At 39.0% G+C, this 16,948-nt stretch overlaps 1 protein-coding gene across 2 annotated transcripts in view; it reads right to left on the reverse strand.

Moving 5' to 3' along the window:
• The window catches only part of FDX1 (ferredoxin 1), a 34,650-nt gene extending 21,371 nt beyond the window's left edge, over positions 1 to 13,279 (reverse strand). The window contains exons 1-2 of one of the 2 annotated variants that reach the window (XM_024131329.3): positions 12,901 to 13,279; positions 7,936 to 8,060 (exon numbers count right to left, since the gene is read on the reverse strand). In XM_024131329.3, the coding sequence (XP_023987097.1) occupies positions 7,936 to 8,060; positions 12,901 to 13,100 (325 nt within the window). In that variant the 5' untranslated portion in view covers positions 13,101 to 13,279. Of the gene's footprint in view, positions 1 to 7,935; positions 8,061 to 12,230; positions 12,839 to 12,900 lie in introns of those variants that run through there. The other variant, XM_028501389.2, reaches the window with a different exon arrangement.
• Between the last annotated feature and the right edge of the window lie 3,669 nt (positions 13,280 to 16,948).

Here is a 16,948-nt window from a genome sequence, read left to right on the forward strand (position 1 = left end):
AAGAAAAAGAGAGGACTCAAATCAATAAAATTAGAAATGAAAAAGGAGAAGTTACAACAGACACCTCCGAAATACAAAGCATCCTAAGAGACTACTACAAGCAACGCTATGCCCATAAAATGGACAACCTGGAAGAAATGGAGAAATTCTTAGAAAGGTATATACTTCCATGACTGAACCAGGAAGAAATAGAAAATGTGAACAGACCAGTCACAAGGAATGAAATTGAAACTGTGATTAAAAATCTTCCAACATACAAAAGCCCAGGGCCAGATGGCTTCACAGGTGAATTCTATCAAACATTTAGAGAAGAGCTAACACCCATCCTTCTCAAACTCTTCCAAAAAATTGCAGAGGAAGGAACACTCCCAAACTCGTTCTATGAGGCCACCATCCCCCTGATCCCAAAACCAGGCAAAGATACTACAAAAAAAGAAAATTACAGACCAACATCACTGATGACTACAGATGCAAAAATCCTCAAAATAGTAGCAAACCTAAACCAACAACACATTTAAAGGATCATACACCATGATCAAGTGGGATTTATCCCAGGGATGCAAGGATTCTTCAATATACGCAAATCAATCAATGTGATACACATTAACAAACTGAAGAAGAAAAACCATATGATCATCTCAATAGATGCAGAAAAAGCTTTTGACAAAATTCAACACCCATTTATGATAAAAACTCTCCAGAAAGTGGGCACAGAGGGAACCTACCTCAACATAATAAAGGCCATATACAACAAACCCAGAGCAAACATCATTCTCAATGGTGAAAAACTGAAAGCATTTCCTCTAAGATCAGGAAGGAGACAAGGATATCCACTCTCACCACTATTATTCAACATAGTTTTGGAAGTCCTAGCCATGGCAATCAGAGAAGAAAAAGAAATAAAAGGAATACAAATTGGAAAAGAAGAAGTAAAACTGTCACTGTTTGCAGTTACATGATACTATACATAGAGAATTTCTCTTAAAGATGCCACCAGAAAACTACTAGAGCTAATCAATGAATTTGGTAAAGTTGCAGGATACAAAATTAATGCACAGAAATCTCTTGCATTTCTATACACTAATGATGAAAAATCTGAAAGAGAAATTAAGGAGACACTCCCATTTACCATTGCAACACAAAGAATAAAATACCTAGGGAGACAAAAGACTTGTATGCAGAAAACTATAAGACACTGATGAAAGAAATTAAAGATGATACAAACAGATGGAGAGATATACCATGTTCTTGGATTGGAAGAATCAATACTGTGAAAATGACTACACTACCCAAAGCAATCTACAGATTCAATGCAATCCCTGTCATATTACCAATGACATTTTTTACAGAACTAGAATAAAAAACCTTAAAATATGTATGGAGACACAAAAGACCCGAGTAGCCAAAGCAGTCTAGAGGGAAAAAAATGGAGCTGGAGGAATCAGACTCCCTGACTTCAGACTATACTACAAAGCTACAGTAATCAAGACAATATGGTACTGGCACAAAAACAGAAATATAGATTAATGGAACAGGATAGAAAGCCCAGAGATAAACCCATGCACCTATGGTCAACTAATCTACGACAAAGGAGGCAAGGATATACAATGGAGAAAAGACAGTCTTTTCAATAAGTGGTGCTGGGAAAACTGGACAGCTACATGTAAAAGAATGAAATTAGAACACTCCCTAACACCATACACAAAAAATAAACTCAAAATGTATTAGAGACCTAAATGTAACACTGGACACTATAAAACTCAGAGGAAAACATAGGAAGAACACTCTTTGACATAAATCAGAGCAAGATCCTTTTTGATCCACCTCCTAGAGTAATGGAAATAAAAACAAAAATAAACAAATGGGACCTAACGAAACTTAAAAATTTTGCAAAGCAAAGGAAACTACAAACAAGACGAAAAGACAACCCTCAGAATGAGAGAAAATATTTGCAAACATTTCAACGGACAAAGGATTAATCTCCAAAATATATAAGCAGCTCATGAAGCTCAATATTAAAAAAACAAACAACCCAATCAAAAAATGGGCAGAAGACCTAAGCAGACATTTCTCCAAAGAAGACATACAGATGGCCAAGAAGCACATGAAAAGCTGCTCAACATCACAAATCATTAGGGAAATGCAAATCAAAACTACAATGAGGTATCACCTCACACCAGTTAGAATGGGCATCATCAGAAAATCTACAAACAACAAATGCTGGAGAGGGTGTGGAGAAAAGGGAACCCTCCTGCACTGTTGGTGGGAATGTAAATTGATACAGCCACTATGGAGAACAGTATGGAGGTTCCTTAAAAAACTAAAAATAGAACTATCATATGACCCAGCAATCCTACTACCGGGCATATACCCAGAGAAAACCATAATTCAAAAAGACACATGCACCCCAATGTTCACTGCAGCAGTATTTACAATAGCCAGGTCATGGAAGCAACCTAAATGCCCATCGAGAGATGAATGGATAAAGATGTGTTACATTATACAATGGAATATTACTCAGCCATAAAAAGGAAGGAAATTGGGTCATTTGTACAGACGTGGATGAATCTAGAGACTGTCATACAGAGTGAAGTCAGAAAGAGAAAAATATCGTATATTAACACATATATGTGGAACCTAGAAAAATGGTACAGATGAACTGGTTTGTAGGGCAGAAATTAAGACACAGATGTAGAGAACAAATGTATGGACACCAAGGGGGGAAAGCGGTGGGGGATGGGTGTGGTGGTGTGATGAATTGGGAGATTGGGATTGACATATATACACTATTATGTATAAAATTGATAACTAATAACCCTCTGTATAAAAAGATAAATAAAATAAAATTCAAAAAAAAATCTCCCCTCCAAAAGAAAAATAAAAACTATAGGAAGTTCTGATTTTTTTAATGTACTTTTAAATTTTGTTATAATGAACAATGAGCCTGTAGTAATAACTATGTTAACAAAAATAGCTAACATCTATTTAGCCTTGCTTAGATAAACTCATTGGATCTTTACAGCAACCTTACGAGGTAGATACTAACATTATTCCCATTTTACCCTTAAGGAGACAAGGTATGAAGGGGTTAGAGACCTAACCCAAGGTCACAAAGCTGGCAAAGTGACAAAGCTGGGGAACAAATCCAGGCAGGAAGACTCCGTTCTTAATCATTCTAACCAATGGCTTCCAAAAAGAATGTTTTAATTTTGAGTTGTATTTTACATCACAACCTAGTACACATATACTTTGTAAAATAGCTAAACAAGCATTTCATGGAATAATACAAAAGATGGTGTGTTTTTACATGTTCTTTTTAATTACTTTAAATTCTAGTTGGAAGCTATTAAGTTGATTATATGACCCACAAATGGTTGCAACCTGCAGTTTGAAAAACAGTGTACTACAATATATACCTTTTAAAAATTAAAGAAAAATACTTTTTAAAAATTTTAAATATACTTTCAAGTATTAAGTTCAAAATACACTTTTATTTCAAAGAAATGGAAAGCAACTTATGAAAATTATCTACTATAAATAAAGTAATGTAAAATACTTTATGTAGCTACTGAATGTAGCTTCATGTAAAATAGAAGTTAAAAGCCTTTCAAATAAATGTTTAAAATTAATTTTCATTTTTTTTTTGCACATTTAAAGAGGCTTTCCTAACAGCTGAAAATAAACAATACCTCATCTGAAAACAGGCAATCAGTTTGAGCAAACAATTTATAAAACAAACTTTACTAAGTTATTCCATCCCCAGGAATTTAATGCAAGAAAATTATAGAACATAAACATAGGTATTTCTGGGGATGTTCACCTTAAGGTTATTTACAATAGTTGAAAATTGGAAGCCACCTAAATGTCCAAAGAAAGAGATGGATAAAATACACCATGGCACTTAAAGTCTCCCATCTGCCTCCCTCCTATCAACAGGTAATCACTGATATTTGTTTTTAAGACTCCTTTCAGAGATTTTTTAAACACAGCCATACAGTATCCCCTTGTAGGACTATATATATCAGTCCTCTACTAATGGGCATTTGCTTCTTTCAAATCTTTTGCTGTTACAAACATCTTTGCAGTAAACAGCCTAGTATACATGTCCTTTCCTAAAGCTGAGATGGAATCTGTGGAGAAATTTATAGAAAGAGATTTACCGGTTCACAGCCTCCACATTAGCCTGCCCAGAGCACAAGAGATCAGTGCTCTCAAGGGCAGGAACAAAGTTCACTATTTCTTTTATATACCCTCATACAGAGTGGTAACAGGGTCCACACCCACATGTGCAAAGGCCCAAGAATATCTCCACATAGTTTCCTTAAGCTCTCTGAACTTTTATAACAGCTTATTTAACATCTTTGTCTAGTAAGTCTAATACCTGGGCCTCCTTGGGGACAGTCTCTATTGACTGCTTTTTTTTTTTCTGAGTATGGACCATACTTTCCTGTTTCTTTGGGTGTCTTGAATTTTTTTTATTGCCAAGTGGACATTCTAAGCAATATAATATGGTAACTCTGGAAGTCAGATCACCACTGTCTCCCCTGGGTTTGTCGTTGTGGCTGGCTTTTTGGTTATTGTTGCTGCTGCCATTTGTTTCTCTAGTGACTTTCCCAGACTAACTCTGAGGTCTGTATTCCCTGTAGCATGTAACCACCAATGTCTCCACTCAGTGAGCTTAGTGGTCAGCTAGATGACTGGATGGAGGTTTCCGTCAGTGCTCTGAACCAATATGGCTTCTACCCTTTGCTGAGGAGCTTGGTGCGTGACTAGGCTCACCTTCAGCGTTCAAGCAGTCTACATGTCTGTCTTGGCCTTCACCTGCATGGGACCTCAAAGTCAGCCAGAGATGAGAGACTGGGGCCCTGTCGGGTCTTTCCTGGGCACAGACACAGTCCTGCATTTGTGTGTGGCCTTCTAGATCCCTGAAGCACTTCAAAGCCCACTACAGACATCTCGTTCCCCAGATCTTCCTTTTAGATTTTTGGCCAGGCTCTTGTTTGCTCTAAGTGGCATCACAGCCTCAGGCAGCACAGTGTTCAACAACTGCAGGTAATTATTTTAGACGGAAGTCCTAGGGACAGAGCCTCCCCACAGAGCAATCTCTGAGGCAGGTCAAATAACAACTAACTCCCTGGAACGGAGCTTTTCTGAGAAGCTGCAAGACAAGTGACAATGTTCTGGAGATGGGACCTTCTGAGGAACTCAAACCAGTTTGCCCCTCCAGTGGCCACAAGGCTGATGGTTTTTAAGGCTACTGTTGAACTGGGGAGAGGAGAAGGCGAATAGGGCAAGTTAAAATGCCACAAATCCTACTGTTCTTACCAACATAGCCACTATGCTAAACACTTCACTTCCAATATCCTATTTAATCTTTAACAACCTTATGAGGTTAGAACTATTACAATCCTATTTTACAGAAGAGGAAACTGAGGAATACAAACGTAAAGTAGCTTGCTCCAGGTCTCATGGCTAGTAAGTGACAATGTTGGTTTATGAACCACAATTTGTCTGATTCCAGAGTCTATTCTCAATTACTGTGCAATGTACTACTTTTCATTTGTGAGAGAATAATTCAGAGAAACCCAGCTTAGTCAAAAGTGTTGCTGAATATGAACTCATGAGGGAGATCAATTATATATAAATTTTATAGAATATATATAAAAATTATCAATGGGTTCTTTTCCATAAATTAGTTGTTCTTAACCATGGTATGGATCTGAACCACATGGAGCTTTTTAAAAGGATACATGCACAACTTCCCTTTCTCCCTTACCATCAAGGATGTAACATTTTTAAAAGTTCTGCAGAATTCTGAAACTTAGTCCTAGCCAAGAACCACTGCATTAGAGTAAAAAATTCCTTAAAACTAGAACTATATCAACTATTTCATCACCTAATTTCTGTAACAAATGTTCACAAAGGAAAGATGCTTCTTAGAGAAAAAGGCATAAAGGAAAAAGCAGAGGTTTAGGAGTTACAGAGACTTAGGTTTGAATCTTAACCTTCTCACTTGCTACCTGTATGACCCAGGGAATATAAATTTCTCTGAACTTTAGTTTCTTCATCTATAAAATGGAAGTTTAAAAAAAATCTACCTCTTAGAGTAGTTACAATAATAGATAACATATGCTGGGATGTAGTATCCACTCAAACGGTAGTTTTTACAGTTATCCCTGAAACTGACATTAGATTCAGAAATTCAGTAAATATTATTGACTGTCAACTCTGGTTACCTGAGTGATAACAGTCTTCCAAAAGCACAAACTCTAATAAAGGAAAGGGATATTCCCTCTAAAAAGGAAAACTGAGATGAATATTAACATAGAGAAGTATATTTAATATATCATGGGAAAATGGAGGAGAAGAAATAATTCTGATCTGAAAAGTGTTCTTAAAAGTGCAACGTGAACAGTGCCTTGAAAGAAGAATAGTCAGATATGCTCCTTGGACCTGACTGCAGACCAGTGGTTCTCAAACTTTAACATGCAACCAAATCACATGGAGGGCTTGTTAAAACACACATTTCTGGGCCACACCCCAGACTTTCTGAATCAGTAGATCTGGAGTGGGGCCTGAGAATGTGCATTTCCCAAGTGACACTGATGGAACCCTCTTAAAGAACCACCATTCTAGATAGAGAGAATGCTCGAGCAAAACTGACAAGTGATATACAGGGTACACCTGAGCTCTAAGATGGCAGCTTCCAGGACACGGGCTTTGTGTGAGTGGTTAAGGAATATGGTCAAAAGCCTAGAAATGAAAACTTTCTAAACAAAACACTTCCTTCTCTAGTAAGAGATAGATTAATTACCCTTTCTAGGAAGGTGAGCTGACGTTCAAGACTATGTATGGTGATGAATGCTAACTAGACTTACTGTTCAGGTGATCACTTCACAGTGTATACAAATATCAAACCACTATGTTGTATACCTGGAACTAACATGTCAATTATATCTCAATAAAAATAAAATAAAATAAAAAAGTAGTAAGTAAAATAAAACTCACTTAAAATAAAAAGAATGCATAAGCTCAATGTAATTAAGAAAACACCAGTCTGGGAATTCCCTGGCAGTCCAGTGGTTAGGACTCGATGCTTTCACTGCCAAGGGCCCAGGTTCAATACCCCGTTGGGAACTAAGATCCCATAAGCCACATGGCGCAGACATACATAAATAAATAAATAAAATAATTTTTAAAAAATTAAATTAAAAAAAAGAAAACACCAGTCAAACCCAAATTGAGGAACATTTTACAAAATACTTACCAGTACGTTTCAAAAGTATCAAGGTCATGAAAAACAAGACTGAGGAAATGTCAGACTGAAGGAGACTAAGGAGATCTGATAACTAAATGGAATGTGGGATCCTGGATTGAATCCCAAAACAGAGACATTAGTGGAAAAGCTAGCAAAATTCTATAAATCTGTAGTTTTTTAGTTATTGAACCAATGTTAATTTCTGCATTTTGATTATTGTATTATGGTCATATAAATTGTTAACAGTAGGGAAGCTGAGTGAAGATTATATAGAAACTCTCTGTACTATTTTTGCAACTTTTCTATAAGTCTAAGATTATTTCAAAATAAAAAGTTTAAAAAAAAAGACTAACTTAAAATGGTTTAACTACCCACGTGATATGACATTTATTATCTCAACCTGGTATTTTTCAATTCCACTTCCTACTCCCAGCTTTGCATTGCACACATAATCAATAAGGTAATGAAGCAACAGACTTTGGGGCACAGAGCTAATTAAATGTTCAAAGAAGAGAAACATGGTGTCACTTATTCTTTATAGGTGAGAATATAACACTAACACATCCTGAATTTTAATATTTCACTTAGCATACTCTAGTTAAAATTCTTCGAAAAAACAAAGCTGAAACCTATTCAATAGTTTCACTTATAAATTTTAAAGAATGTTCCATACTCACCAAAACCATCAATATCTAGATTATTTTCAACCACAACATCTAGTAGAGTGTCACCAACTTTTCCTTTGCTTGTTAATGTTTCACCATCACGGTTTATAAAGTGGACTGTTATTTTATCTTCTGAGCTGGAAAAGGAAGCAGTCCTTTATTATTTTTAGTAATTTCAAAAGATACTTTAAAATAATTGTTCTAAGAACCTGTAACGTCAAAAAAATAGGTGTGTGTGTGTCTGTGTGCGTGCAAATATCCTCCTTTACAGTATTTTCTTTTCTTTCCCAAGTTTATTTGGGAAGGAGACACCACAAATCAGAGGCATATCTATCTACCCACCTACCAGGAGGGAAGCTCTGCCACCTTAAAGGAAATAGCAAGTACGTCACTATCAAGGCCACCTGTATGTAGTATGTGTCTCCCCAGTGGTCACTGTCAGGTCACAGTTACATGAAATGCTTAGCAATCATTATCACTCATGAAGTTTGCTTTGCTCTCACATAGCTCTCTGAAAAACAATGTCTCTATGAATGTGTCCCTAAAAGATTAGGTGACGGTTGTGGAGAGCTTTAAAATCAAATCATTCTGCTATTGATAAGGCAATTGTTATGCAAATATCTGATAAGTACAGTCACTGAGAGCCAGCAGTTTGATAGTTTTCTGAGTATTTGAACATCTCATTTTGGTCTATATAGTGTACTTGAAAAGCAAAGGGACTAGAAAAAAGGTTTTCTTTGCTTGAATATGTGGGAAAATAAATATACCTCCTTACATGTTTCATTACTATAGGGTATCTATCAGCTAACTACTATAGGGTAACTACAGCTAACTAACTTAAATTTCTTACCCTTCTCACAAACATCAGTCCAAACTTTGGGAAAAGAAATCATATTATCAACTAGATACTTATCCTCCACTACTGGTCATTTAAATTTTTACCTCACAATTGAAAAGAGGTACTTCAGCTTAAACGAATTAGTTGTAATTTTCACTACTGCCGATAGATGGTAATAGTCCATCAAAGAAAACGTTGTTTAGTGTAAGTAAAACCTAGAATTACATAATTTCAGAGCTATAAATATCTTGCAAATTACCAAGTCCATCATCTCATTTCCCAAACAAGGCAGCTGAGGCCTTATCAGATAATGTCATCCTTGATAACTCAATGCTGAAAAAAGATGATCCTAGTAATTAAAAATTTTGATCAGAAGTGTGTGTGTGTGTGTGTGTGTGTGTGTGTGTGTGTGTGTGTGATGACAGAAAGGGGAGCAAGCAAAGGCCCAGTGGATCAGTGTCAAGAACACAAGGCCAAGCAGAGAGAATATCCACTCTGTGCCCAACGACTAAATTGCGGATTTTCTACCGCTTCCTCCCTGAAGAAGTAGGGCAAAGGGAATTAGAGAGAAAGACAAAGGGGGAAAAATGAGAGAGAAAGAGAAGCAGAAACAAAGAGAGAATGTCCCTTAAATGGGCATGAGCTCTCCGACTTCTTTTCATAGCAAAAAATGCTTTAAAGTAAGTATTCCCAAACATTCGTGATTTTCAACTAGGCAACTGCTATTTTTTCGAAGAAAAATGACTAGGAATGAAGATACTCTGGAGGCAGGGAGACCACACTGGAGGTTATTGAAAGGGCATAAACAAAGCAAGGATGTAGGAGACACTGATCTGAGAGATATTCAGGAGGCAGAATTAAAAGGTTTTGGAGAGGGAAGAAATAATGTTGAAATTTCTAGCTCGGACAATGAGGGAGTACAGTTTAACTTAAGGTTAACTTAGGAGGAGAAGGAGCTTTGGGGAAGATTGGAAATGAGTTCAACTTTAGACCTGTTTGATTTAATAATAAACAGATGCAAATGTCCAGAAGCCTGATGGAAATATGGGTCTGAGCCCTGCAGAAGCCTAGAGATTTGACATCAAAAAATGCCTGGTAGCCTAAGGTACAAGAAGTACAGCAGAAAGAATTCCATCATTTATACACACTACTGAAGGCCGGAGGTTTGGGCACTGCTGCTCTTCTGCAGCACTCCAGAGCTGAGCTACAGCCAAGGAATTGCAACTCTGACGTCAGACTCCTCTTCTGTAAAATCAGGGTAACATTTATCTCATAGTTTTGACAACATATGCAAAATTCCTAACATACTGTAGAGCTCAACAAACACTGATTGATAACTTCTATTTAAAGCTCCGGTCCTTTTGTTGTTAAGGAGCCTGAACTGCTGCTACATATTAAAAAAGGTGTACAGCCCCAGAAAAAAACTGCAGAGTAAGAGTAATAATAGGTTTATCAAAGAACAGGAGAGGAAGCAGAAATGAGAGAGAAAAAGTAATTTTGCAGCTGAGAAAGTATGGAATATAAGATGTAAGAGTCAGAAGACATAGATTCTAGCCCTGGTTCTGACATACGTATACTCATTAGGTGACCATGGGCAAAATAGCAGCAACAGTGACTTTACCAAGCTGCTGAGAGAATTAAAGGAAAGTTTGTGGAAACATTTTGTTCCTTAAAGCATTATACACATGTACTTTATCCAGGTAACTTTATCCATTCACTATTAACAAGTGGTATTTGTGGGTTTTGTACAGTTTTCTTCCCCAATTCTAAGAACTAGCAAAAAGCTTCTAGCTGTTCCCAAAACGGATAAGATTTCATGCACTGGGAAATAATTAGGATCCTTCTAAATCCTCTATCATCATCAGTGAATTAGCCAGCACCACAAACAACTATTTTCTTCACTTGTTACCCTGTATGCACCGCCATTTATTCTGCTCAACCACAGCAGATAATTTGACAAAACTCTCCAGGGGCTGCTGTGGTAAAGCTCTTAACAGACTTCTAATAGGGAGAGGAGTTACGGCTGCTGATGCCCACCCTTTCACTATGTGGGGTAGCCTGGGGTAGTTGGTCCAAGAAAAGGGCCCCATCTAGGGCTCCCCACTTCCATAGCCACCTTAACTCTTCCAAATGACCTTATGGGCTAAAGAATTATCAAGTCTAATGATGCTCAAAAAACAAACAAAAACTATGTGAGTTCTAGTCCTAATATAAATTTTTATTCTCGTTTATCTACCTCACCTATCTCAGAGGATTTTCTTAAGAGTCAAGGGAAATAATACATGTGAAAGCCCTTTGCAACCTAAATCACTACAAAATATAAAGTACTATATGAGGGTATTTTGGAGTAAAAGGAGTTTTTCGACTCTCAATTACTGAAAGCTTATCTAAATGTTAAACTTCAAAGTCAGAACTACAGCTTCTAGACTGTTCTGTCCAAACTTTGTGCAATAACAGAGATGTTCTATAGCTGTGATGTCCCAGACAGTAGCTACTAGCCACGTGTTTATCCAGTACTTGATATGTGGCCAGTGGAACTGGGAAAATGACTCTTTAATTTTATTTAACTTTAATTATCTTAAACTTAAATGACTACATGTGGTTAGTAGTGACCATATTGGATAGCATAAGTCTTAGATAATAATAGTCAGAAAACCAGGTTGTAGCTCCAAAGTCTGTGACAAGAAGCACAGGCCACCAATGGAAACCATGCCAATGAGGGGGAAAGCAGGTTTATAAGGGAACAGACAGATGTGCTTTCCTTTAAGACAACTTGATGTACCAATTCAAACAGTAACTTTGGGGGATATAATTCCCATTTACAAAAGCAATCATGTTCCTTTAAATACTAGTTACACAAATATGTTCAACATATGTCCCAATTTATACACAAATTTTCAAGAAAGCATACAATGCAGAAAACAAGGCATCCAGGCAGAGGATGGTCAAAGACAGGAAAGTGTAACGGAAACAGGGACAAATAACCCCTGCTTGCCTTCCCCATTATCTCCCTCGCAGTTCATGCAACAAAAATGTATTGAGCACCCACTATATTATGGGATTACAGGGGAAAAGATGAGTAACTCCTCCACCCTATTCTCAGGAACCTCATGAAGAAGAAACTAGAGAGGAATACAAATCCAACCCTTTCTCCCTGCAGCTCCTTCTTGCTGCTACACAACAGCAGGGAGTCAAAGAGCTGTTCCGAGACCTGCATTCTATAAGGCGCCAACACAGTGCTATACTCTGAAATTATGAGAAAAATTTCTATTATATCTAAGGGGATTCTGTCTTTGAGAAACAAATCTGCCCAAGAATATAAGACTGCCACATATTTTGGGCAAATTTTCTCTCACCTCTTTCGACACAACACAAAACACAACGCTGTGAGCCTAGGAGGCAGCTGATGCTAACAGGTGGAATCTACTGAGTCCTCGCTACGGCCCAGACACAAGACTCCCTGCATTACCTGTATGCTCTCATTTGTTCTTCAAATAATCCTGTGAGGCCGACATGATTGTTATCCTCCACTGACGTTAGACAAACTGAACAATAAGTGTCAAAGCCCAGTTTAAAACCCTGCCTTGCCAGTCCAACGCAGAGGCTTTTACCCCGACAGCAACCAGAAGAGAGCAAACAGGAAGCTCGGGGACAGAGCGGGTGTATCCTAAATGGACACGGACTTGGAGAAAGAACGTCCTGACCTAGCAGGAGGAAGGCACGATAAGAAACTGCAGGCCAGGACACGAACGGGGTGGATCTTACGAAGGTCAGCGCGGTTTCGGGCATAGCAAAGGTTAGATCCTCGCCAAACCGCACGGAGAACCAGCGGCAGCAAAGTGCCCGGTTTTCCTAAGGGCACAGGAGGCACTGGGACAAGGAGATCGGGGGTCCCAGGCCCCCATTCCCCGCCAGGCGTCAGTGGATCTGAAAGGTAACTTGGCAGCGGTAAGAAAAGGAGGCCTCGACCACACCGAGCGACCAGCCGGGGACACGGAGAAGGCGGAGCAAGAGGCGGGCGGGGCCGGGCGTGTGGCCCGCACGCCGTCGCCAGGAGAAGCCGACGGAACCGGAAAGCGGGCGGAAGGAGCGTGGCCGTTCTGCCAGGGACCCAACGCCCACGCTCCCCCGCGCCTCACCTGCTCCGCGCGCGCGCCGACACGCTCAGCGTCCGCGTCGCCACAGCTGCGCAGCCGCCCAGGCCCGGCCTGGCGCTCCCACCCTGCCCCCGGCTCCCCCGGAGGCCGCCGGCTCCCGCGCGGGGTCCGGCGAGGAGCAGCCACCGGCCGGCTGTGTCGCCGAGGGCGGCGGAGGCGACACGCAGGAGACGAGCGGCCATAGTCGGTCGGATAACTACGGGAGGCGACGCAGGCCGCACGGCAGCGGCCACGAGAGGGAGGCTCCAAGACTGCGGGCGGGCTGACGCTGCGCCTGCCTGACACCCGGAGTACTGGCGAGGGCCGGCTCAGTGCATCGCCAAGGCCCCGCGCGCCTTCCGGGTGACCTATAAGTCCCGAGGGCCGCAAGCGCGGCCCCGCCTCCCGGGCGTGGTTATAGAGGAGGGGCTACGCGCCTTGTTGTTCTAGTTACTGACCAGGTTTTGTATTGATCTTGCTGCTTTTTTAGCTTCTGGAGTTGCTAAGCAGGAACAATAAATTTTACAAGATAGCTGAACGTCTGACGGAAAGATACAGTAAAACAATCCCCAGTTAACTAAAGCACTTTCTTTTGTCCTGCGCTTCCCTCCTCCTCCTGCCCATTAAGAAAAAAAAAATGGGAGATTGTCATCTTGGAGTTCAAAAACTATGATACAAGGGAATTCTAGCCATTGTCAACAAAGACAGTGGGAAATTTCAGAAAGCCAATAGGCAGACACCCAGGAGAATAACTATGACTATAAAGTTATAAATGATCACGGTAATGAATAAACGAGGATACCCAAGAAGGCAGATAATGATCCTAGGCTTTGAATGGCAAATAGATGCTCGTTGAGCACCTGAAAGCCATGAGCCTGAACAGGAAACTGGTGAACTGAGATTTTTTTAAAGAATTTTTAAAAACCAGGAAGATGAATTGTAAAATACACTTTATCATGGTTAATACGTTGTGGTGGGAAAAGCATGGGCTTTGAGGTCAGAAATAACGATGTTCAAATCCAAGGTCTACCACTTTTGAGCTCTGAGACCTTGGATAAATTATTCTTTTAGAGGGGTCAGAATCTCCATAACAGTTTTACATGGATAAGATGTTCCATCCTTCAGGGCCATCCTGAGGGTTAGAAAAACTGACAGGCAGGATGGGATAGTGCGTCACAGAGAGCCATAACTCTTCCTGGGCCTTCCTGCCTAAGGCTACTCTTCAAAGGCTAAAGTCAGGTGGATATTGCAAATATGCTAAGCACAATAAAAGATACTTTAAAGAATATTCAGAACAAGAAAGTACTGGCCCGAGTAAAGTCCCTCGGGACAATGTATGGTGAGTACTGAACGTGAGGGCAGGGAGTCAGCAGTCATTCGGCTCCTAAATTGCCTCAGTCTTCTGGTAAAGAGACAGACGTTCGAGTTGAACTGGTCACAACAAACCCTGCAAGTAATACGGAAGAGGAGGTTGTACAAGAAGAGTTAATCTTTCTTTTATAAGATCAAATCTCCAAAGTCAGATGAATGACTTGTAGGAGGAGAACTGGAAAAAAAAACAAAAAACAAACCAAAAAAACCCGCAGGGACAAGGCCTTGAGCATATCAAGGTTTCAATAAGTATTTGTGAATAAATGAATACTGTTATGTAATTTCCATTAGTAATCATCAGAATTCATGAATTATGTGCATGAAATTAAAGATGAATAAAAAAAGGTTTTCCAGATTTTCAAAGGCCAGTAAGGGTAGATTCCAAAAATTACAGATATCAAGATTCGGCAGTATTCCAGAGGGAATTTATAAACATGTGATTTGTGAACACAGATAAAAAAGTGATATGGAATTACGGAGGACAAGCTTTTGCCTGCGTATTTCTCTGCCTTATAAAACTCCCACCCTTCCATCTTTCACTCCTGTCAAAATCCATCTGTATTCTGAAACTCAACTAAAATTCCATCTTTCCCATAAAGTCATGCTTACTCATCACAAAAGATCATCCCTTCTTCTGCTGAATGCCTAAGACCTTTGTTTATTCTTGTAAAATTTATGGTACCCATTGTTTCAAATAGGATAATGTTCATGAAAGTGCTTTGTAAACCGTAAAGTGTTATAAAATTTAGGTTCAATGTTTATAGAGCACCTACTCTGAGCTTCGCAGTACCTTGTTCTCCATCACAAATACTTTGTGTAGCTCCTTTAGACTGAAACTCCCAAGAGTAGCAAGGCTATCTTATTCATCTTCATATCCCCAGCAGCTGGCATAGTTCCTGGCACAAAGCAGCCATTTAATAGTATCTTTGTTAAGAACTGTGTTAGGAACTTTCACAATTTTTTAAAATTAAAGTATATTTGATTTACAAAATTGTGATTGTTTCAGGTATACAGCAAAGTGATTCAGTTATATATATTTTTTCAGATTATTTTCCATAATATGTTATTACAAGATATTGAATATAGTTCCTTTTGCTACACAGTAAATCCTTTTTGCTTATCTATTTTATGTATCTCTTAATCCCATACTCCTAATTTATCCCTCCCACCCTCCCTTTCTTTCCCCTTTGGTAACCATAAGTTTGTTTTCTATGTCTGTGAGTCTGTTTCTGTTTTGTATATAGATTCATTGGTATTACTTTTTAAATTCCACATATAAGTGATATCATGTAATACTTGTCTTTCTCTGACTGACTGACTTCACTAAGTATAATAATCTCTAGGTCCATCCATGTTGCCACAGATGACAATATTTCATTCTTTTTTATGGCTGAGTAATATTCTATTGTATATATGATAACCACATCTTCTTAAACCAGTTGTCTGTTGATGGGCACTTCGGTTGTTACTGTGTCTTGGCTATTGTAAATAGTGCTGCTATGAACATTGGGGTACATGTATATTTTTGAATTTGAGTTTTCATCTTTTCTGGATATATACTCAGGAGCAGATTGCTGGGTCATATGGTAGCTCTATTTTTAGTTTTTTAAGGAACCTCCATACTGTTTTCCATAGTGGCTGCACCAATTTACATTCCCACCAACAGTGTGGGAGGGTTCCCTTTTCTCCACACCCTCTCCAGCATTTATTGTTTCTAGATTTTTTGATGATGGCCATTCTGACTGGTGTGACATGATATCTCATTGTAGTTTTGATTTGCATTTCTCTTATGATTAATGATGTTGAGTATTCTTTCATGTGTTTGTTGGCAATCTGTATATCTTCTTTTTTTTTTTTTTTTTTTTTTTTTTTTGCAGTACGCGGGCCCCTCCCTGTTGGGGCCTCTCCCGTTGCGGGGGGCGGGCTCTGGACTTTTTTTGATATTGAGCTGCATGAGCTGCTTATAAATTTTGCTGGTTAAACCTTTATCGGTTGCTTCATTTGCAACTATTTTCTCCCATTCTGAGGGTTGTCTTTTGGTCTTGTTTATGGTATCCTTTGCTGTGCAAAGGCTTTTAAGTTTCATTAGGTCCCATTTGTTTATTTTTGTTTTTATTTCCATTTCTCTAGGAGGTGGGTCAAAAAGGATCTTGCTGTGATTTATGTCATAGAGTATTCTGCCTGTTTTCCTCTAAGAGTTTGATAGTGTCTGGCCTTACATTTAGGTCTTTAATCCATTTTGAGTTTATTTTTGTGTATGGTGTGATGAAGTGTTCTAATTTCATTGATTTACATGCAGCTGTCCCGCTTTCCCAACACCACTTATTGAAAAGACTGTCTTTTCTCCATTGTATATTCTTGCTTCCTTTGTCAAAGATTAATTGACCAAAGGTGTGTGGGTTTATTTCCGGGTCTCTATTCTCTTCCATTGATCTATATGTCTGTTTTGAGCCAATACCATGATGTTTTGATTACTGTAGCTTTGTAGTATAGTGTGAGGTCTGGAAGGGTTATGCCTCCAGTTTTGTTCTTTTTTCCTCAGGATTGCTTTGACAATTCTGGGACTTTTGTGATTCCATATAAATTTTAGGGTTATTTGTTCTAGAAACTTTCACAATTTTTATCTCATTTCATTAGCACAGCAACTCTGTAGAGTAGACATGCCTTTAATCAGTAAATA

Source organism: Physeter macrocephalus, chromosome 16, assembly GCF_002837175.3.
Source record: "Physeter macrocephalus isolate SW-GA chromosome 16, ASM283717v5, whole genome shotgun sequence".
Lineage (NCBI taxonomy): Eukaryota > Metazoa > Chordata > Mammalia > Artiodactyla > Physeteridae > Physeter > Physeter macrocephalus.